Here is a 23674-nt window from a genome sequence, read left to right on the forward strand (position 1 = left end):
CAAAGAAACAGCAAAGTACAGAAAGGATTAATGTCATATCTGACGAGACAGAAAAAAGGAAACACGATTCAATAATGAGAATGAGAGAAAAGACACAAGTCTGAGTTCTTACCTGTATTTGCAATGCATGGTTTTTCTCTTGTAGCTGGTTAAGAACTGCAGTTTCTCCTTCACCAGCTTGAATTTTTGCATATAAGTCCTCTCTTTCCTTTTCTAGCAGAGAGATGTTTTCTTTGCTTTTTTGAAGCAAAGCCTCAAGATTTTGAATTTTTTGGTCCTTATCTCCAATTTGTCGTAGTACTTGCTCCAAATCATTCTAGAAAATCACATAATAGCTTCCTTAATTACAGGGACCTTAGAAGTTATTCCTAATGCATAAAATTTTGGATAAATTTATTAAACGCTCTCTGTATATTCTGTTCTAGATTTAGAAGTTGATTGATTGAAACTAGTATAAGTCATGCAAGTCATTTTTACAGAGAAAACATATCTAAACTAATGAAAACCTGAAGTACACTTTCACATGAGAATACGTAACTATGTTACCTGGGCTTCTCGTAGTTTTGCTGTAGTATTTTGCTGAAGTGTCTGCTGTTCCTGGTGCTGCTGTTTTGCCTTATCTAACTGATGTTGCAATTCTGTGGAACTTGCTGCTTTTTCCTTTAGCTGAAAAAAACAAACCAATGGAACAGACTAATAAGTGAACAAGCACCATTTGGTATGCTAATAGTTCTCAATGTTCATTCTAATGCTAAAAAAATTTACTCTAAACACGAATATTTGAAAACTGGTATAAAAGTGTGTGATGCTAGTTAAAGAATCAAAATCTAACCAAAGCATTCATTACTATTAATAGGTGAGATTCTATATCACAAGTGAGAACTATAAAACAATTATCAGACATACATGTATTTTAGCTCTGAAAAATCTAAAACATAAGATATTTTTAGTATGTTTTTTCCAACAGCTGTTAAGATGTAACATGACTGATAATATAGATACCTGTAAAACAACATTATCATTACTATTATATTAGCAGTTTTAGTAGCGACTTCAGTTTAGCCATCTCTCCATTTCTATACTGGTCAAGGCTTTGCAAATTAGCTACAGAAAAGCTTTAAAGCTTTGACAACGTACCACTCAGATATTTGGCCAATCCCCATACAGGCAGCAGAAAATCAGCAACATATGCAAGATGCTCATTAAAACAAAGGAAAATTAATAAAACAAGTGATTTCTGCCCATCCACCCCACACAGGTTATTAATTATCAATGCTCTGCTGTGCCACATTCACTTTTTCTTCATGTAGGGCTTTATCTCACAAAAATATCTACACACAAAAGTTTACCCACATGAGCTTAGATCCACCTAAGTTTTTTTTTCATCAGATCCTTAGACAAAGCTCCTAAGCGTGAAAAGCACATCTTTTGTTCATCTGTAAAGCACCGTGAACATCCATACATCTGATAAGCATTTAGCCTTACAAAACCTGTAATGCAAGTGGCATTTTGGCAGATTTTGACAATTTTACTGAAGGACTTCAACAGTGTTAGTCAAATGAAATTCCCATAAGGACAAACTTTAAAAAATGCAACATCACAAGCATATATATACAGGCTACTATCAGGACCAGAGCAAACTAGTATGCATAAAAGCCCCTACCTGCTCTTCAGCACGAGAAAGTTTAAGTTGCAGATCAGCCACCTGCTGTTCTTTGTCCATGAGTTTCTCACTGGACAACTGCCTCTGTTCCTTGAGCCGCCCATGCGCTTCCCCTAGCTGGCGCTCTGTTTCTAGAAGTTTACTGTGCAACTGCAAAACAAACAAACAAAAAGTCTTCCATTTTTTTAGTCATTCTGTAGCCAACAATGCTGTATTTTAGACTCACTTTGTGCAGTGTTTACCCTAAGTTTTCATAACTCAAGAGTAAAACAACTACATGAGCTCCTGAATTCATGGATGTACATCATACACCTCAGAAACACAAATCACCTTAGAGAACAGCATTAACTGCACAAGCATGAACAAATATTCAAAAAAGTAGGTTGGAGGGACCCAGAAACATCGTCATTTACCTACAGAAGCCCTTCAATATGAGTTACAGAGATTTAACAGAAACACAAAGAGGGCAATTATTCAAAGCCAGAAGGACTATTATGTCCAATAGCGAAGCTTAGAGCAATCTCAGTTTATACAGCGCACACCCTCACTCCTGTAGATCCAGTGGCTGAAGCACCAAGCCTTTACCTGCTCCACACCTTCCAGAGACTAGGTTGCCCAAAGCCCCATCCAACCTGGCCTCGAACACTTCCAGGGAGGGGGCATCCACAGCTTCTCTGGGCAACCTGTTCCAGTGCCTCACCACCCTCACAGTAAAGAATTTCTTCCTAATATCTAATCTAAATCTACCCTCTTTTAGTTTAAACCCACTACCCCCCTATCACTCCATGCCCTTGTAAATAGTCCGTCTCCAGATTTCTTGTAGGCCTCCTTTGGGTACTGGAAGGCTGCTATAAAGTCTCCCCAGAACCTTCTCTTCTCCAGGCTAAACAACCCCAACTCTCTCAGCCTGTCTTCATAGAAGAGGTGCCTCTGCCCTCTGATCATATACTGTTCTGCATTGCTAGAATAGTAAGAGTGTAATTTTTAGCTTGACCTGACTACATCAAAGGCATTCAGTCTCTGCAGAGAAGAGACAGATCAACCTTCAATGTAGGGTACAGAATAACTTTGGTGTCTTATAGTCCAGTACCTTCCAGCAACAGAGAGTAAGTAGGGGGATGAGCTCTTCCAGTTGTCATAAGCCTGCCTCATGATTTCTTCAGTCATCAAAAGCAGTACTGCACTAGCTTCAAAGTGGAAGGATGGCCTTTTATAATTCACTGTTACAAAAAGTTGTCTGTAAAATCAGCTTTTCTTCTATTTGAAACTGTCACTACAGGCCCTGGGTTACCTCCTGCCTACTTCGACATGAACACATTCACAGATACACAAATGAACTTTCAACTCCATGCAAAAAACAGAGAAAGGATCAGACTTTGCAACACAGCAAGAACTTTCTACAGGTATCAGAATGAATGAAGCTTCCTTCCTATGAATTTATGTCCAAGACCATTAAGCCATTCACCTTTTAACTTCCAGGTCCTCTCTTCAATATCCCTAAACCCTTCTCAACATTTTCCTCAAATCCCTACTAATATCTAGGCAAAACGCAGCACAATCTTGTTGCTCACTGCAAGCTACCACTTGTTGACCAGCTGGCTGCCTGACGGGACAGAAAAAGGAACAGTGGTTTTGATAACATTAAACCTTCCCCCCAGGCACTGAGGGGGTGAGGTATCAACATAACTCGCTCTCTCCTTTACCCAGCTGCCTGTTTCCACAAGAATTTAACAGTGAAGAAACTAACGCTGAAGACCTTTAGGGCATCTGTCAAAATCTGGCTGAAGTTATCAATGCAAAAGTTACAGGGAATGGAGACAGGGAAACAAATGTGCCTATGCCCTATTTTCTTAGGAAAGCAAGTTAAATTATTTTTTTATATGTCTGCAACCACAAAAAACTGTGACTGAAAAGCTGTTTGGCATGTGGCTGACATGCTGACTGCTAACTGTGACTGCACAGTTAAGAGAGAGGTAGGAGACGAGGGAGGACAGGGTGAGGAGAGACCATAATTTCTCCTCCAGTAATTAAGAACATTTGCCTTTTTCCACAGGAATCACTAAATTATTAATATTTCCTCCTCATTAAAAATATGAACAAGAGCTGGAGGAAAAAATCTAATGAAAAAAGGGTGCAACAAGATAGCTATTATAACCATTCATGGCTATGTTGATATTGGGAGAAAATATTTGGAAAGGGGGAAATCTGCAAACAACATTTTAGAAAAGTTACTTTCATTACAGGCACAGTTAAGTATTTTTGAAGGACTTTAAGATTGACTTTAAGTAAACAGAACCATAAAATCCAGGATTAACCTATGTTACAGAATACAAAAATATTTAGACTTTCAAAGATACAATCGAGTAGATTCAAATTTCTCAACAACAACAACAGTATTTATTAGTAATTAACATTTCTTCAAGACTGAAGAAGTCCATATTTTCTTGTGTTACCCTCCTCCTATTGCTGTGCTGGAAACATTATCATTGAAATTTCCTCCCATTATGAAGATCAACTCCTTCACATCACCCAAATTCTAAAATATACAAACTCAGCCAGACATGCATCTGTTCAAATGAATTTTGAGAAGATGGCAAGGATTCTCTGAAAATGTGGTTTGACTAAACAATTATACATAAACCTTCATAAGCAGCATTCATTGTGTCAACATAAGCTATTGGTCTACATGCATAAAAAGATAATTCCATTAAAGCATTAAGTGAACAAATATGACAAATTGAGTCTTTTCATGACAATAGTAACTGAAGTCTTGTTTGGAAGGAGAGAGAGGACGAGAAGTTCTTGCTTAGCTTCAATTTTATTTTATACCATGTATGAAGGGCTTTTTTTCCTCCCCTATTATTTTACAATACAATTCTAAAACACATCCTGAGACCCCAATGCTATCACCAGAGAATGTGCGATGCCTCCATTTCCTTTCCCAGGAATTCATTCAGCAATGCTTTGTTCACCTTCCTCCCACTTCATTTTCCCACCTCAAAAATCCTTCCTGAAAATGCCCTCTCAGGCTGAAGCCAGATTTCAGCTCAACCTCTTGGCTGTGCTTCTGAAGCTTGCATACATGTTGCCTAGGCAGACTGAGGTAGTTTTACCAAGTGAGGATTCCTAAGCAGATAACTAATATAATTATCTCCCTTTCCCCTGACAGAAGACTGATGGGAGAAGGAAAGTCATTCTGGGGATGTAATACATACATAAATGAAGTTTTGCCAAGCCACTTGGCAAAAGTGGCATCTTGTCCTTCCAAGATAAACTATACATGCACAGCTTGCAACTTAATCTATTTCAGACTTGACAAAGGGTTGAAAATTGAGAAACACTCAATTTAAAATGATAATGTTTTAGTGAGAGATTAAAATGAAGCATGTCATACTAACAAAAAAACAGATTATTTTTTTCATCTTAGGGCTGGACACGATTCCTGATGCACAAATATTTCTCCATTCTAGCACATTAATCCCCAAGACACTAGATAAAAACAGAGTTCTACCACCCTCAAATTTCACTGTGTTCGATGTTATATGAATAAGTCTTGCTTCCGTAACTCTTTGGACTCAGCAGAACAATATGTAAATGGTGAGGGGACGTACGGGTGTTCTCATAGCTATCAGCAACATAAGAGAAGGTGCTTGTGGAGAGACACAAAGGAAGCAATATTAAAACTTCACATCATCCCTGCTTTTCACACTAAGTATTTCCCTACTGTATTCACTATTCAACTTTAAAGCAAATAAAGCATTGTTCAGTTCTAATGTAAAACAAAGACTCACTTTTTTCAAACTTCCTATAGAGTAGTAAAATTACTACTAGAAGTGAAACTACTTCTGATACTCTACCTGAATTTGTTTTTCTCATAACGTGAATTCATTATAGCTTCAGCTACCTTACTGAACCAGAATAAATAACCTTGCTGACTTCTTAAGATTTGTCTATTACCATATTTGTCATGGAAACTCAATATTCTGGGTTGCCCTCTCATTTGACAATGCTTGCCTTATTTCAGGGAATGCATCAACAAGAAAAAGGGAGGGGAAAAATGTAGGATGAAAGAAGAGTTCATTTAACACTGTAAGAGAAAAAGAGCGGACAAAAAACCTGTCTCAGATCAGCTAAAGTCTTTTTATTCACGTACAAAAAAAAGTTAAATCAGAACACGAGAAATAAGCAACAAAGTTTACGCTCATTCAACCTTAATCTTCAAAACTGAAATTATAGGTTTAAGAAGAGTTCCAGACAGAACAGAATTAGTAAGATGTTTCCCTTTCAGAAAAAGGGGAATTATAACGCAGATAAACAGATACTACATTAGCCCTCCCAGAAATATAAATGTGGGAAGGTGGTTATAACTATAGATCTTGCGGAGTTTGCTTGTGACACAGGGGCTACCACTGTCTGTCTTTGCTCCTGACATGAGTTGGGACCTACTAAAAAGATTCAGACATAACAACAAATACCAAAGAATTTCTGCAGTCTTATCACAGCCTCTTCTTTTTGCTTGTTCTTTTCTTTACTTCTCTAAGGGGAAGAGGTGATTCTGTCTCATTCTCCGCAGTGTTAGAAAGAATGCTTTATAATTATTCAAATACCAGCTAGCTTTATATTCATTCAAATACAAGCAGTGGTTAGTTACTCCCCTTTAATAAGGAAATGCAAATGTATGTGCATGAAAAATATGCAAGCACAGTTTAAAAAAGCCTAATGGCATGATTTAAGGAACCATCCCAATAGGATTGTCTAGGAGGCCTAAGGAACCTTACCTGACTGAGCTCGCTTTGCAGTTGCAGGCCATGCTGCTCTTTTTCCTCCCTCTGCTGCTGGAGCTGTTTACATTCTGCCTTGAGATGCTGGTACTTTGTCTCAACTTCGGACAACTCTTCTTTAAGTTTCTGGCTTGCTTCCCCCTTCTCACCTAGCTCCGTCTGTAATCTCTGTATCGAGGCTTCAGATGCAGACAGCTTTGCCTGAAGCTGTTGGCAGTCCAGGTCCTTCTGGTGAAAGCTTGCCTGCACGTTCTTCTTACTCACAGATACTTCATTGTGTTTTTCTTCTAGCTGGGTGTAGTCCTGTTCTTTCTTCAGCAGCTTCTCAGTCAGACTCTATGAAGAGAGTTACACAGCAATTCAATTGCAATTCTTCTTACAGCTGTTCAATGCATTATTCGAGTTTCTTCTCAAGTATTGATGCTGAACAGCAAAGAACTCGCTCAAAAACATTATTAAAGGAAACATTGACCTCTATTTCTTAATAAACAAGTTAATTCTGGAGCCCATACAGCACACAGTTTCAACTGGAAATACTGTTTCATATTCTCACATAAATACACTTCCTCTTACTGAGAACACCACACAAACTCTTATTTCCGTATCCTGAAGACTAATTGCTTTCCCTGAACGTTCAAATTCTAGGTTATTACAATTGCAGTTGCTTGGGGAAAAGCTGAAATAGTAATTTGAGTTATTAGTATACAGAAACAGTTTTCAAGTATCACTGTGCTTCACACAGTTCCCTAAGAAACAACATTTGCGGTTTAATTCCTGTTTAATCCTGTGAAGTCATCATGCTGGTAATTTTTAAAAGTATCCTAATTTTGCCCTGTCACTATACTTACAGCATGATCTTCTACCCAAATTATGGAAGATAACCTGTGGAAACTAATAAAATTTGTCATGTTAAAAAATCGCAGAACGAAACACTAATGATTTAACCTTCATTTTAGAAGATCATGTTTTTACATTTTAATTAATGCCATCTAATTTCCTTGCATACAAATCAGCTCAAAGAGGATGGTTGTTTTCAGTTTGAAAACAGTAAAAATTGGGATTCGATAAGGTAAAGACATGAACATCGCTGAGCGTCAGATTTTTCTTACCATATTAACAACAGTAAATACTGCAGGGTCTAAGATCACACTAGCAAATTTACACGCCGAGACAAATACTGGAAAAAAAAATTATTTACAGATAATTTTCACCAATTACATACTGTTTATCAAATTTCATTAACTAATCAAAACTATATTCAGATAGAAATTAAATATCATAATGGACAAGACATAATTCCAGAAATTTTAAGTTTTCCCTCAAACTTAGCTGAGGCACTAACTAGAATTTCAGAGATCTCCAGGCAGGACAAAAAAAGCATAAGAACAATTTCAATTTTCCAGTGGCACTTTCTGAAGCACAGAAATACAATTGCAGGAGACCCTGGTCATGGTCTGACCCAGGTAATTCATTTCATCTTGAAATGTACTATCAGGTTCCATTTATTGCAGCATCTTACTGAGTGGAACATTACTATGCACACCTTTTAAATGCTTGAGTTCTTCCTGCAGTTTCAGTGACTACTGTATTCTCTAGTGACCCTTTCAATTAAAATACAGAAAAATAAAGAATATTTCCAGCATGTCAGCCTGAAAAATGCCAACACTGAGGTCAGTTTTATGTATCAAAACTTCAGACAGTTCTGCAACTTTGGAATAACACTGTTCCAAAAATAAGAAAGATAGTGCTGCAAATCTAGCTATGCTGGGCGTCTTAAAAGCACACTTCTGCACAATATCCAGGGAAGAAACCTGTTTTGCCAGAAGAAAAAGCCGTAAAAATTTTTCAGATAAGTTGAACTGGTTTGCTCTTTACAGATTTTAACAGATGATGACTATATCGGTCGTTATGTACCATATACAGACACTTCTATTATACAATCATGATAAAATAAATGGAAGAATCTATTAAAAAAACAGTTAGAAAACAAGAAGTCTTGCAAATGATAACTCTAGCAGTCCAGCAATCCACGTGAGAATATAATTAAGACCCTACGTGTCCATTTTAAAAAAAATATACTTTCTAAAGCATACAACCAAAAATTCTGGCTCAAGACTCAAGTTTGGCTATTGAATTCTAGCCCTGAGGTGCCATATTTTGAAATGTTTCTTGAAAAATAAAACAACTTGCTGCTACTACAGGTATGCAGAAGTTTTTATATATGCACATATAAAATGCAGAAACAGAGTACATAAAGAACATACTGAGGTCAGGTGTCATCTTTATCCTCCTGAAGCCAGTGGCAAGGCTCCCACTGCTTTTAGAAAAGGTTTCACTCTCAAAATGTAAAATAAAGTTGCAATTCCCTTTTCATTAAAGAGAAATGGCCAGGCAGGACCATTAGCATTCATACTGAATCATGTTCCTGAAATACCAACACCCTACAGCACCTCCTTCATCATAGCTGGGCAAGTTAGGGCTAAGGTATTAATATTACTACTACTTCATAACTAGATCCACACATCACACGTAGAACTGCTGTGACCTATTTTGTGAAGAATCAGTGCAGGGCACTGACTTAAATTTTCAAGTACGGTCAAGGGGAAGGACAGGGAAGGAAAAAAAAAGAAAAAAAGAGAAACAGTTAATGTCTTGAAGCAGACTGAGACTCTGGGAAGCTTTCAGGAATGCTACGTAAAACAAAAAAGAAGCAAAGCCTTTTCACCATCACCTCACAAGCACTCCAAAGGACAGCCAAGAGCAGCAGCTACACATGGTTGGAGATGCTGCTCCACATTCTGTGCTACTCTTCTCTCTTGCTCCCTGGTCTGAGGAGCAATACAACAACAAATATCAGTGTTTAAAGCCACTGCCCCTGACAGCTGAACACCTTCTGCAGTCATGAATGGCCAGACAGAGCCACAAAGAGCTGCTGCTCCTTTCACGAGAGAACAGCTGGGTTTGCCCGACTGCCTGCTACCTCTGTGCATGACTGAAGCCCATGAGCAGACTCAAGGCCACAGAGCTGCCAAGTTATGGTCATTCAGGACACATCAGTGGACCCAGCAGTGTTTCCTATCTGGATGCATGTGCCAGCTGCATCCCAGGCATATATAAAGGGATACAGGGGCACACATCAGCCACCTCTCTTCCCCAAACCTTGATTTCCACAGAAAAGAAAGAGGGAATGGCAGTATGTTCCAGCACTCAATGAAAAGCCCTGAGCCTTCAAAGTTCACAAGACACAAAGGGGAACACCACACTCATCTCTTCTTTTACAACTGCTCCATGGAAAAATATATGTAATACATGTTAGCAGTGACAGTGGCCAGACAGTAAAGAATGAACTCTATGGTCACTGACCAAATTTCAAAATAGTTACATTAATATAAGGTTGGAAAGTAAGCGTTCTTCCCTGTAGATAATGCATCACAATTTTCCTAAAAGAAAACAAACAAAAAACCCCACATACAATGGGTTTGGAATTACAAGTCTTATTCCTTGAAGTACATGCTGCTTTGTCATGCATTAGGTCTCTTCTGGGCTACCGGCCATTATTGGCTTCTGCAAGGCAAGCCAGGCCCCATAATTACAGAGCTTTATAAATGAAGGAAAGGCAGTTCCTGCTGGTCTCAGAGAGCTGATCATATCTACTTGTCATCTGCTCTCTTCTCAGTATAGCTCCTGAAAATATAAGAAACAGCTTGCTTGCTTGAGGTTGTACATGAGCTTGAAAAACTCTGCGTCAAGGCACAGAAATATCTTCCCGCATTGCAATGGAATTATAACTGGATGTACGTATCAAAATGCACTGTATTCTATCCTGCATTAATGGCTCCTCCCCTCTCTTTGACAGCTTCTTCAAGGAGTGCAAACTGTTCGAAGGGGGAACAACAAGGACAGGCTGAGAGAGTTGGGATTGTTCTGCCTGGAGAAAAGAAGGGTCTGGGGAGATCTAATTGCGGCTTACCAGTACCTGAAGGGGCCTACAGGAAAAATGGGGAGGGCCTGTTTATCAGGGAGTGTAGTGACAGGACAAGGGGTAATGGGTTTAAGCTGAAGGAGGGTCGATTTAAATGAGATGTTAGAAAGAAATTCTTTGCTGTTAGAGTGGTGAGGTACTGGAACAGGTTGCCCAGAGCAGCTGTGGATGCCCCCTCCCTGGAAGTGTTTAAGGCCAGGTTGGATGAGCCTTTGGGCAACGTGGTCTAGTGGAGGGTGTCCCTGCCCATGGCAGGGAACTAGATGATCTTTAAGGTCCTTTCCAGCCCAAACCATTCTATGATTCTATGAATTTATGTTATATAGGAAGCTAGTCTTACCTTTTCCAATTCTATGTCCAAGTTCTCCAGGGCCAAGATTCCTTGGCTAGCATACCATTCTTACGGATATCACCTTTCAAAAAGCTGCATAAAGAGGTGGCTGTAAACTGTTTTAAGTCACTGAAATGGAAGGAGGAAAAGTAGCTCACTGCCACTTCTCTTCTTCCTATTCCTCAAGTGGTGTTTGGCATTAACCTGACATAGCAGAGGAATCTCAAAGTGTGGTTATCTTATGTATCAACCTGTTTCACTCCACATTGTTAATGGAACAGCAATACATTCAGGCAAAGGCTCTATACTGTATAGCAATAATTTTGCAGAAGCTAGATTCCGTGTTGCTGGTCTGTGGAAAAGCACAGCATGACAATTCTCACCACCTCAGTTCTGCACCTGATTTAATGAGCAAAACCCAAGGGTCATCCTACTAAAGGCACGTTCAATTTACCAAATTTTAATTGCATCTTCTTGTATTCTTTGCAAATGCTGCTTTAATATTAAAGCATTAATATTAATTAAATTAAATACACACTGTTTGGTCCCTGTCCTTTCCTGTTTTCCAAGACTGAAAAGGTTGCTGCTAAATACACATATGTAATGTGTACAGTTCATATACAGTGTTACACACACACACAACAAAAGCAGCATGCATCTTTCTCATCTCCTTTCCTCCCTTACCTCCATTTATTACCCCACCACACATACTTTCTTAATGCAAACACAAAATGCAGCAAGCTCAAAGGGCTTTGATAAAAGCTCTCAAGGAATACTCATAAGCTGAGAAGCTTCTGGAGTTTAAGTCAATTTTCTACCATTCATTACTCTGACAAAAGGCAAAAAAATATGACGAGTACAATCTAAAAGCTAAGAAGTTGGAAGACCAAAGAAGAGAGCTCAAAATATCTTCTGAATTATGATTTTTGGCAAACATTGTAATATTTCAAAGGGTATTGCTTTTTTTTAATTCTTTTATTGTGTGACAGCAATGCTGCTTAATCATAGGTAAGCATAAACTGCAGCAATTAGAAATCTGCAATCATAACAGCCGTGAGGATTTCAGTTGTGATATACTGATGATGACTAAAATATAGCATTTGCTTGTACATTACTATATCCCTCATGTTAAGGAAAATGGCAAAAGAATTCTCAACTTCTGCAACACCACGAAGTGTTTTGTTACAGTCTTCAGTGCTTCCCAAGGCAATGTACGATGAGTTTCCATTTTAATGGGAACTGACAAGCATCTGAAATAACAGTATTCTCACCTGGTTTTTCTGTTCTAGCTCTTTGACTGAACTTTGAAGTTTTTGCAGCTCCTGAACATACACAGCTACCTCCTGAGGTCCTTTGGCAAGTTCAGCTCTTAACTGGTTAATGGTAGCCTGAACACACAAACAGAAAAATCCACAGTTAAAACAAAGCTTTGCATGTACAACTGACCAAAAGCAAGATGTCTGGTAGCAAAATAAAAAGCATCTTGTATACAAATAAACAGATTAAGAAAAAAATCACCTGCAAACTAGTCTCAGAGTACCATCAGCTACAGAAGTACCACTGAGCATAATTTCCCAGCTGAGATTCATGTCCTGTTTCAGAAGACAAAAATTGGTCCCAGTCCAATAGAAAACGCCAGGTTGAGCCCACAGCCAATGAAAATCACAACAGATTATCCATTAATTATTATCACAGTTCTAGCTCAAGGTGAAACCCTCCCAAGTCACTGCAGTTACATGGCCAAAATCTTTGCCTCCCTGGTAAGGAAAATGTACTGGAAAAGGCACTAGAAGCAAGTCTGGCATCTGATGCAAACTTGGTGTGTCATTTTTGGACACATCAACCCTGCAGGTCAGCATAATTGGGGGGAACAATACTACCCCATTAAACAGGACTGGTACAAAACAGAATAGATCACTGACTGCACAGTATATTTGAATACAGTAATGGAATCAAACAAGAAAAGCACTTAAGATGGGTAACAATGGCTGCCCTAAAGCATGCTGTGTATGAATGCACTCACTTTGAATACATTATATAAGTGACCTTTTTTTAAGAAGTTTTGTTTCCTATTGTTCTCACAACCACAGATTTCAGCACAAAGGTACAAATACAGAATTCAGGAACGAACTAAAGCAGAACAGAAGTAGCAGACACTAAACACGCTATTTACAACCTTCCTACAGAAAAAGGAAGGCCAAAGAGAACATAAGAACACATTATATGACTACATATAGTTATTAATTCTGACTTTCTGTAATACTGTGCTTCACAAGGTTGATCGATACAGAGCTGTTAGCTAAAACACATCCTGGGATATGTCTTTGGCAAACAAACATTCCAGGATGTTCTCAGAAAACAGACTATGGGTATTTCACTGCTGAGAGAATACAATGCAGAAATCATGCAGAAGCTTGCTAAGGAGACCACTGCAGCCTTTCAAACTAGAATCATAATTTATATGCATAAAGATCCATTTCTCCCATTCACAATTCAATAAGAGCATCCCACATTTCATTCTTAACATGGAAATATATCATGGATGAGTATTCATTCCTGATAATGTCTGCCTGATGTGTCTGTATGATTAATGAACCAATAAGCAAACAGGAATGTATCTGTTTAACAACCTCTTGAAAATATCTTGATACAACAGAAATCTACTATAAGAATAAAAAGCTTTCAAAAAAATTCACCTCAGATTTAAATGTCTCAGTTAGAAAGCAGAAAAAATAAAATGGATAGATGAAAGATGGAAATAAGCAGTCACAAAAGCTGTTAGAAGACACACTTCCTCAAATTTGTTTCCAGATATTCCATTGTTTTTAATGCCTTTGCTCAGTAGAGAAAAAACAAAACAAACAAAACAGTCCTGGCTTTATTAAATTTACCCATAATTTAATCTACTAATCTTGTTTAATTCTGTATGCACTCAAGTTAACAATCAAGCCTAGGCACTGTATTTTATGAAGATTTATCAGATAGATACTGAAACAAATCCCGATCTGAAGAGATTCATAGAAATGCTTAGATCCACAGCAGTGCAGCTGTTTTCATAATGTGTTTACTATGCAGCAGTGGCTATGGTGAAAAACTAAACATGGAAAGAGTAGCTGAGAATGAACATGCATCTGAGAGATCTAGACATCAGAGTTTCAGGAGCAACTCTGAAATAAGGCATAAACACCCAGTAAAAACAAAACAACAACAAAAAAATACATTTAGGTGACAATTGTAGAGCTATACTATCCTTCACATCCCTCTCTTGCAGCATTTGAAGATGCTCATATAAGATTAAGATGATCCTTGTTATTCTCTTCATCCATGCCATAAATTTAACTTACTTTAAAGACATCTCACTTTGGAAACCAATATTAATATAAGTATCCTCAGCCAGTTTGGCAAAATAGCCAAGGATGGTGTTAAGAATCACTTTATGCTTTCAGCCCTTGAGGTGGTCTTAAGGAGCTAAGCTGAGATGAAACATGGCCAAAATTTTATGGCCAGAACTGTACCCATTCTGCCAACGAAGGACTTCCTTCTCGTGTTTTCTTATGGCTAACACTTTTCAAAATTATGGTTTTTTAAGAAAAGTAGAAAAGTTTTCACCACTATGACTTTGAGTAATTTTTATTTTTTCAAAAAGTCTGATCTGTCACTTTACATCAACAGAAAAGCTTTTATTTTGAACATGTTTTGGGCTACTGTTGCCATATGTTGGAATTCAGCAGAGAAGGCAGTAACACTTTTGAGAAGAACCAGACTGCCACTGTTTACCATGTTCTGCCATGCAGCAACTCGGTCTTCTCTGGTTCAGCCTACATACTGATGATACTACACAGACATCTGATATTATTATAATTGCTGCAATGTAGTTTATAATCCTTCTATACACCTAAGAGTTCTTAGGTTGTAACAGCTAGGGGCATCATGCAGCCTTCTCCCCAGTCTGCCATTACTTCCAGGAGGACTGAAAACAACTTCTTCACTTGTCTTTTTTCTGTTAAAGGCTGCACTTTAAAGCTACATTTTAAAATGGCTAGTTATGTCAAAACTTAAACATACCTAATTTGGAGGAACAGGAGCAATTCACACTTCTGTGAGAATGTTTTAAAATGATTTTGTTACACCCATGTCACTACGTCATTTTATCTTCACATGAAAACTAAATATCCAAAACCACAAAAGACTACAGAGACAGTATTTTGAAACGAAATTCAAATTCTGCAGCATAGTTGTGGGATCTCACAGTTAAAACCAAATTACCATTATGCAGCAACTTACACGGCCACATAACCACATTATATTAATAACTCCAACTGTGATATTCCTTTCTTCACATCTGATGAAGCTCTTGGCATACACAATTTTAACTTGAAAACAATAGTAGATTCACGTTTAGTACAATACAGTACACTTGCACAATTCCTGCAGCTCAACATATCTGCTGGGAGAAGAGGCGGGAGGGAAGCCCTAAGGAGTTTAGAATAATGCCAGGCAGTGCTTCTCTAAAGCTCTGCAGTGCAAATTAAGAAAAAGAAAGTTAAAACTGCAGTTCTGAAATCTAGAGGACATGAAACCCCAGAATAAAAAGATGTCAGAAATCCTTCATATCCACAAATCTCAACAGGACAGAGGATATTAGGAGTTCTACAGAAACCCCAGACATTCCCTCACATAAGCTGGGGAATTCTGCAAGGACCCCACTTCACTAGGGACCACAGCTCTGCGTTGACAAGTTTTGCTGGCATTGCTGCATTGGAGGGGGACAAAAGAAAAGGGGGAGGGCAAAATTAAAAGGTCTCAAACACAGCTGACAGTCTTCAGTGAAGACTGTTACACTGTCAAATCATCCATTAGTAAAACTATACCAACCAACGCACCAGTGAGGTGCAACAACACTCAGTAAGGGAATTTTTCTGCAAGTATAGATTCACCAGCTCCTCAGTAGAATAAACTATATGTTAGACAAAAGCCTTTTTTGGTAATACTGTATTTCTAATCAGGATTTCTTGCCATTATCTCTGTCAGAGATTTCCCCCACTATCATGGTAAACAATATCAAAGAAGCTTTAGCCAGGAGTGATCTGAGAGTTTGTGGAGTAAGGTTCCCTCTCAAAGCTCCAAGTCATAGCTGTTGCATCCCTGTTTCTCCATCTTGCATGGAAGCAGAAGCGTTCACTGGTGGAAAAGCAGAGGAACCAAACCCAAGAAAACTGAACATGTGGTATGGAAGAGGCAGTTAGCTTTTCTTCCTTAAATACAGACTTATCATCAATTCTATAAGCAAGAACAACAAAAATGGACAAAGGTTTTCAAATCTCCCATTAGCAATTTAATTCTTCCACTACCTCAGCCAAACCAGGGCAAGCCTTCACAAAGTACTTCTGAAGAAACTAGCATATTCTGCAACTCAAGTAGACAGTGAGGGCCCTTTTAAATCAGATGAATTTAAAATGTTCAAATCCAGGAAAATACAGAGAGAAAAAAAAAGTGAAATAATAATTTAAAAAAAAAAACCCTAACATGAGAACAACAGATTTTATTTCATACTTTAGACTGCAGCAACAAAGAGAGGAAAACTAAGGTGGTGTTGCCTGGAAACAGATTACAGGTGACATCCTGACATCTTGACCTTAAGACATGTTGAGGACTGGCAGTCACTCACTTTCTGCTCTAGTGGATAACAGCCAACACTTGGAGGCCATTATACAGTGGATTGTGGGGAGTATGTGTGCAGAATGGATTTGTACCTTGCACACACAATGTTCCAACAATAAATAATAGGTGTAAAAAGGCTTCCCATTTGACAGTAAAAGCTAGAAAAAACAAAAACTGAAACCACTTTACAATAACCACTGAGATTTTAAAATCTTGTGTTAAGTTCAAGAATTATATATGTCCTATAAGAATATTGAAAGTATTAGCTACCTTGTATTAATCATTTCTTTTTATGTATTTCAACACCCTAGCATCCATTTTCAGGCACATCAACTCAAACATTAACCAAAACTATCATTTTCAGTAACAACTTTTTTATATGCATTTAGCTCAATAAGAGAAACAATTCTTTGAATCACACAGGGTATTGCTCTACTTCTTTCTCCCAGTAGAAAGAGCAGCTCTGCCAGAAGTTTTTTCCTCTGCTATTGGGCTCTTGTAATAACTTTTTACGCCAAAAAAAGATTTTGCAATGAAAAGTATGGGGTTTTTTTGATGGTAAATATTGACAGAATTATGCAATTTACTGTAATGAAGAAACATGTCTATTAAATAAGTTCGAAGATTCAGTTAAGAAAGAGGCTTTTTCATTATGATGAATTAATATTCACCACTTTCATATGAAAATCATGGCAAAGCTAATACACACATCTTTAGGTATGATTATTACCTCCGAGTTAGCCTGCTCTGCCTGCAAGTGCTTGCACTCGTCTTTCAGCTTTTCAGATTCTCTCTCACGTTCCAGAGTCATTTTGTCCATCAGCGTCTGAACTTGGACCAGCTCCTTTTTCAGGACGGCCACATCTTCCACACCAGGCCTTTGTAGCTGAAAAGCAGAAAAGTAGCAGTGAGCAACACACTGTTGCCAGACACGCTTCCAGTGTCAATGTCATCTCTAAAAATCTTTCAAATCACCAATTTATAGACAAGGTGACATATACATTATCACAGCTGTGCAAAAAGAGACAGCAAAAGAACCGCCCTCCCCCAAAAAAAAAAAACAAGACCACAGACAGTACTCATCATTCCCATAGGAAACAGGATTTAATGGCTGGTTGTCAGTTCTTGCCAACTTGCTGATTGACTTCAACCATATCTGACAAATGGGAAAAGGTCTCAAAGATTAAATTTCTGTCATTTTTATGTAGGTAGACGGCTAGGTACAGGAGGGAGACCTTCCCTGGGAGAAAACACTGAAGTGACAGGTAATCCACGCAAGGAATTTATCTGAAGTCACAGTTCCCTGACAAGTAGGTTGTATTCACTCCACTACTCTACAGAACAGATTTAGCATACGTACTTTGCTGCTGTAATACTCCCAAAGCCCATCTGAGGACTGAGACACATAGCAATCCAGTGCTACACAGACTTTGATAATGATACTGCCTCTGTCTTCAAGAACTATTGCAGAAAACCATAGGAACAGACAAAAAAAAGGGCAGCTGAAGGAAATGTCTTGAAGGTACTGTCAGACATGCCTCACAGCAGACCTACACGTAAAATTTGTTCGTAATTACATCTAAAGCACCATAATGTCCCTCAAAATGAAAAGCTATGGAAAGAAAGGAGATGGAAGGCAATAATGGACACTGAAGAAAGCAGAGAAAGGGAAGTGCTGGCATGCAGAAGAGAGATATTATGAAGAAATTTTTACTATGATGAGGGTGGTGAGGCACTGGAACAGGTTGCCCAGAGCAGCTGTGGATGCCCCCTCCCTGGAAGTGTTCAAGGCCAGGTTGGATGGGGCTTTGGGCAACCTGGTCTAGTGGAGGGCATCCCTGCCCATGGCAGGGGGGTTGGAACTAGATGATCTTTAAGGTCCCTTCCGATCCAAACCATTCTATGATTCTATGAAAAGGGTAAGAATGCAGAAAGAGAAAGGAAGACAAGAAACAACTAAACAGAGAGGAATGGATAGGTGCAGTGGCTGAGCAGGCCCAAGAAGGACTCATGAGCCCTTTAGGGCAGCCAGCTACAGGGTAGAAGCGGGATGAGTTCTACTTTCCTCCAGAGTCTAAGCAGTGGTTGAGTGGGCGAAACTAAGAAACCCACTTCACTACTGCTTTAGAAGCAGCATGACTGCTGAGTCACTGGGATTGCTCCCTGGAGCCATGGCTGTATACAAAAATCACCAGGAGCCAGAATCCTGGAATACACACACGTTGGTATTATCAGCCAAGTGCAAGAGGGACGACATTAACGTTGGCATGGTGATGACAGCTGCCAGCCTTTCAGCCACCATGTCACAAAACACCTCTCTGAGGACTTCTTATGAATGCAGCTGTCCAGGGACAGTCAGGGCATAACACCTCATGGAAAAAAGGTGATCTAAAGACAGCTGTGGAAGTCAGCAAGGGCACGCTCCAAGTACAGGCCTGCACAGCACAGCTATACATGTTGCAAAATTGTTGAAGAATAGAGCATCAAACAAGCAGACTATAATATAACATAGGGTAAATTTTCATACATAAGTCATAAATTACATATATTTCCTCACTGGAAAAACACTGAAAATTTTGGTCAGTGAAATAGATCAAAACCAATGGTATTCTGAACTGCTTTTTAGCCCACAAGCAGATGTCTCCAAGTTCAACAGAGTTTTTGACTGCTTTGAAACTACATTTGCAAGCATTTAAGTATATCCTTCCTTTGACTTGAAAAGAACAGAAACACTAGTGTGATGTGAATACCAGCTCTGTCTTTAAGTCTTCCACTGTACGTCTCTCCTCCTGCAGTTCTCGTGTCAGGTTTGTCACTTTCTGTTCAGCACCCTCCCGAAGGCTGATTTCTTCATCATACTTTGATTTAAGATCTAATAAGAAGGAAGTTGAATAAAAGATCACTTGCACAAGTTGCACAAGTCAAGAACAGAATCAGACCTCATGTGAATTTACTTACCCACTATTTCAGTGGCCAGTTGTGCTGCTTTTTGCTCAAATAAGTCTTTCATTTGCTTAATGTTAAAATTTTCTACTTGGATCTCTTCCAGTTGCCGTTCTAATGATTCTATTTCCATAAAAAGAACAGTATTATTTTCTGGAACAGCTAGGACAATACAGTTACTCAGGTCTATAATGAACCACAGCAGGTAAATAAGTAATCTAAGTTCACTTAACATCCAACTAGCTTAGTTAAGTGAACAACTTTACTGAAGTTAAATATCTACAAGCATGATGCTGGAACCTGTCACTAGCTGAGTACTCTGCAGGATTAAGTACATATTAGTTTTCACTGGTCACAAATAGCCTGTCAGATCACTGCAACGTGCTACTGAATTCCGAGTCTCGAACTGCAACTAAAAGGTCTTTAATTGTGATCAGTCAGATACTTTATGCACACATAAGGAAAATTTTAATCCATGAGTACCTCATGGAGAAAAACAAAGCAAAAATTATTGGTCTGCAAAACAAACAAACAAAAAAAACCCCACAAACAAAAAACCCCATTGTTTTCTTTGCTAGCAATGACTCCAGAAAAACACTAAATACACTAAATAAAACCAGCAGTGGCAAATGCTATAGTTTAAATATCAACAATCACTGTCTTTCTCAGCAAAAGACTTGTACTGAATGCTTGAATACATGAAATGATTAAAAACATGTTCAAAACTACTCATGAGAACTGCTTTCAGAGTCAGGAGAACTCCTGTCTCACTTCTAGAAATTACAAAACCCGAGCCTCTGGAACATTTCCCCAGACTATAGCTATCAAGAGCTATCTATCTTAAGCGCTTACAATTACCTTCTCTTCCAGTAATTGCACGATTCCAGCTTTCTAGCTCTTTAATTTACCAAAAGTGCTTTTTCATAAACCTAAAAGCTACACTGAAAAAGACTCCAGAAATTCCAGAACAGTTCAGAAATTAATATAATAAAATGTTAGCCACCTGTAGATGTAGACGTTGTCAATCCATCAGACTTAGAATCCTTAAGAAAAAGAATAAATGCATCATTAGATAGTAGGAATAAAAATTACTTCCAAAGTTCATCTCATTTTTGGAAAAGACAGGGAAATAAAGACTCCTGTGCTCAAATACTGCACAGCAGTATAAAAATACCTGATTTCAAACAGTTATATCTGGAAGACTGGAAAAGGCCAAGATGAGTTTCCATTTCATGTACCACTACATTATCAGGCATTCAGACCTCCAAGACTCCAGTAACAATCCCTCCCCCCTTGCCTCAATATTGAAGTCTGTCCTAGAAACAGAGGTTACAGACATCATTACACACATTCTGAGACGGCATTCTGTCAGAAAGCAATTTCTGAGGTTTGTAATAATTCAGTATCTAAGGAACTCATAGTAATAAAATAAGCGAGAGCTTCCTTAGGGCACAACACACCACCATTTGCCTTGCCTTCATTGTTCAGTTCATCTGGACATCTGTGAAATCACACTACTGTTCTCCAAAAGTTCTTACAAGAAAGATCCCATCACCCTTTCTCAGATGAAAACACCACATTTGATTTATTTTAATTTATATTTAATAAATGGAGTTCTGAATAAGCCCAACAGAAGGAAAAGTGTGAACTGAACTTGTAGTGAGCAGTATGGAAGAATCATCTCTTCTGACTTTGTTCTTCAGATTTATATATACAGTTACATTGTGGAGAGATAACTAGCTTTGTTTTCAAGAACATGTCAATATTCAAATTACGGAACTAACTAAAGCAGGCCACGTGCCTTACAAAAAAGGTATTAATCTTCAATTTCAATGCTGACGATAAACCTGCTTCAAGTATTTTAAAGCAATTACTTGCTGCTGCTGCCCCTGCAATTTCTCTAGTTCTTTCTTCAGCTCTTCTGAATACCACCTCTCCTCCTAAGGTGGGGAAAAAAAAAAAAGGAGATGGGGGAGAGAGAACTGTAAATTTGGTTGCTTAAGACAGTGGAACACTTTGCAATTTGAAACAAAGAACCAAGTGCAAGTAAAAATACATTTCCAACCTTCAGTGAGGCTTGCAAGTCTTGGACTTCTTGTCGGAGCAGTGATACTTCATCTCTGAATAAATATATCCACAGAGTGGAGAAAATGAATACGCAGTGGTTATATTTTGTCAATTACATATAAGTTATCACTCCAGTTATTTAATACATGTTATAAAATAACAACATTATATAAATACAACTTTCACAATCATAAATAATTATTTTTAGATTTTTGGAAACTTGGAACAAACCAGATTAATAGATACTTATTAGTTTGTTTTGCACATCATGTGCAAACGCTAAACATATTAATTGGGTAAGTAAAGAAATAAATATGCAAAAAGTCTCATGAAAACAATGTAAATCTAACCCAGTGCATCAGCTCAACCACATGAGTTCAGAATGGCAAAACTGCACTGGGACATTTAACTGTTTTGCATGCCTTCTTATGAAAAGGACAGGTCTATTCTCCTTCACTTTCCGTATCATGTAAAGGAACACTGCTAAGAGACAGCACGCTATCTTACTCCTTTTGAAACACGCAGTTACATAATTTTTCATCCATACAGCAATTTGCTATGCCTCACAGAAACACTCACTTAATGGTCTGAATGTTTAAAGCCTTGGGATTTTAAATTCTCAAATCTCGTGCTCAAGCCTCCATCCACGCAAGAACGCAAGATCCAAGGCTAAAATTGTCACTAATTGATTTAGACAGCAGTTCTAAATCGCGGCTCTCCTTACAGAATCGCAAAACCATACATAGAAGGATAATGTTGCATTACTGAGATACAGCCACTCCAAATGTAGAATACACAGGTCATTAAAACAATGCAAACATACCCTTTCTTATTGTTTGCACAGTGGCAACACTGAGGAATACACAGAATATAGGTGTGCGGGTGCCAATGCCAACAAATTCTCTCAGTTTTACACCACACAATTTTATTGCTGCTGTGCTGCATTATCCCCTCCTCCACAGATGTTCTTTTAAATTATCTCATACTTAGGAGAAAAAAAACCACCAAAGCAAGCTATTATTTAGCTAAACTGGGAAGGAATAGATTCAACCTGCATTAACATATTAGCATCAGGTCAGGGTCATCAAGAAGCAAGTGAAACACATGCATGTGAACCAGCGAAGCAAGAACTCCAAGGTGGGCCAATTTTAATGGCAAAACAAACATGGGATAGTGGGAGGCTGACTTTTTTTCAGAGGAAGATTTTCTGCTATTTACACATTATTCTGCCCGAGACATTCACTGGAGGTTTGCAAATACACCTTTACTGAGACAGGTGTAGCTGTAATCCAAAACCTACACATTGGTTGGGCGTGGAAAAGAGGGAGCAGCTTTCTTACCAGTATAAGTAAATCAGCTAAAATTCACACCTAAAATTATAAGTAAAATCTCAGGCAGGTGAACCAGTTAACTGTATTGAAGTTGGGCCTGAGCATATACCAGATCTGCAGCACTAAAGCATTTAAGATCTTCTGGTCTTTGTAGATAAAAGGTTTTGAGCTGTACAAAAATAGTTTGTACAAAAAGTAGTAGAGGGGAAGGAAAAGGAGAGGAGAAGGGGAAGAGAGAGAGTTTGTGATGTAAGGACCCTTCTACAGTAGTTGCCTCGATATTCCCAATGCAATTTTGCTTGACAGTTTTAAGATGAAACCTAAATTCAGCTTAACTGACTTGTGGAAAATGAATGGGGGGGTGGGGAAGAGAAAAGTATAAGGGATCACGCTAGATAACCGTAACTTTGTTTTTCTTACTGCCATCCAAATCCTCACCAAATCTCCCTTTCTGCTAGGGCTGTTACAATCCCTTCCTCCTCTCAGCACATCTCAGCCTCACCATCTGGCATATCCTTACTATCCTTCTGCTTATGCTCCACTCCATTCCCCACCTGTAATTCCAGTGCCTCCATCGTAGCATCAGGTACCAATTGCCTTGATAAATCACACTGGGAACAGTTACACGATTTATCCTTGGCACTTAATTAGGGTAGTTTATTGGGGAGGAGGGAGGGGAAGAGGACACAATGTAATTCATAGTACCTAGCTTTCTCTATTGACTATAGGAGGAACTTTACCTCCCAATCCTGCCCTATGAATTACATGTAAGCTTCACCCCTAGACTGCTAACAGAGTGGCTCCCGGCTGCAGGCTGCAATATTTCTTTAATGGTATTCCCAGTCTTGGGAAAACATGTTTATGTTGAATGAGAGTTTTCTCAAGCAAGCATGCAACTGAGAAACATTAAAGAAT

The 23674-nt window shown here is 38.5% G+C and overlaps 1 protein-coding gene across 3 annotated transcripts in view; it reads right to left on the reverse strand.

The window, feature by feature from the left end:
• EEA1 (early endosome antigen 1) overlaps positions 1-23674 on the reverse strand; it is a 72388-nt gene that overhangs the window by 25233 nt on the left and 23481 nt on the right. For 2 of the 3 annotated variants that reach the window (XM_075748527.1, XM_075748516.1), the window contains 11 exons: positions 21427-21481; positions 21236-21301; positions 20365-20404; positions 19377-19484; positions 19169-19290; positions 17149-17304; positions 12029-12145; positions 6442-6780; positions 1664-1813; positions 547-666; positions 113-316 (listed from right to left, as the gene is read on the reverse strand). In XM_075748527.1, the coding sequence (XP_075604642.1) occupies positions 113-316; positions 547-666; positions 1664-1813; positions 6442-6780; positions 12029-12145; positions 17149-17304; positions 19169-19290; positions 19377-19484; positions 20365-20404; positions 21236-21301; positions 21427-21481 (1477 nt within the window). Of the gene's footprint in view, positions 1-112; positions 317-546; positions 667-1663; positions 1814-6441; positions 6781-12028; positions 12146-17148; positions 17305-19168; positions 19291-19376; positions 19485-20364; positions 20405-21162; positions 21182-21235; positions 21302-21426; positions 21482-23674 lie in introns of those variants that run through there. The other variant, XM_075748537.1, reaches the window with a different exon arrangement.

The sequence above is a fragment of the Balearica regulorum genome, chromosome 1 (assembly GCF_011004875.1).
Source record: "Balearica regulorum gibbericeps isolate bBalReg1 chromosome 1, bBalReg1.pri, whole genome shotgun sequence".
Classification (NCBI taxonomy): Eukaryota; Metazoa; Chordata; class Aves; order Gruiformes; family Gruidae; genus Balearica; species Balearica regulorum.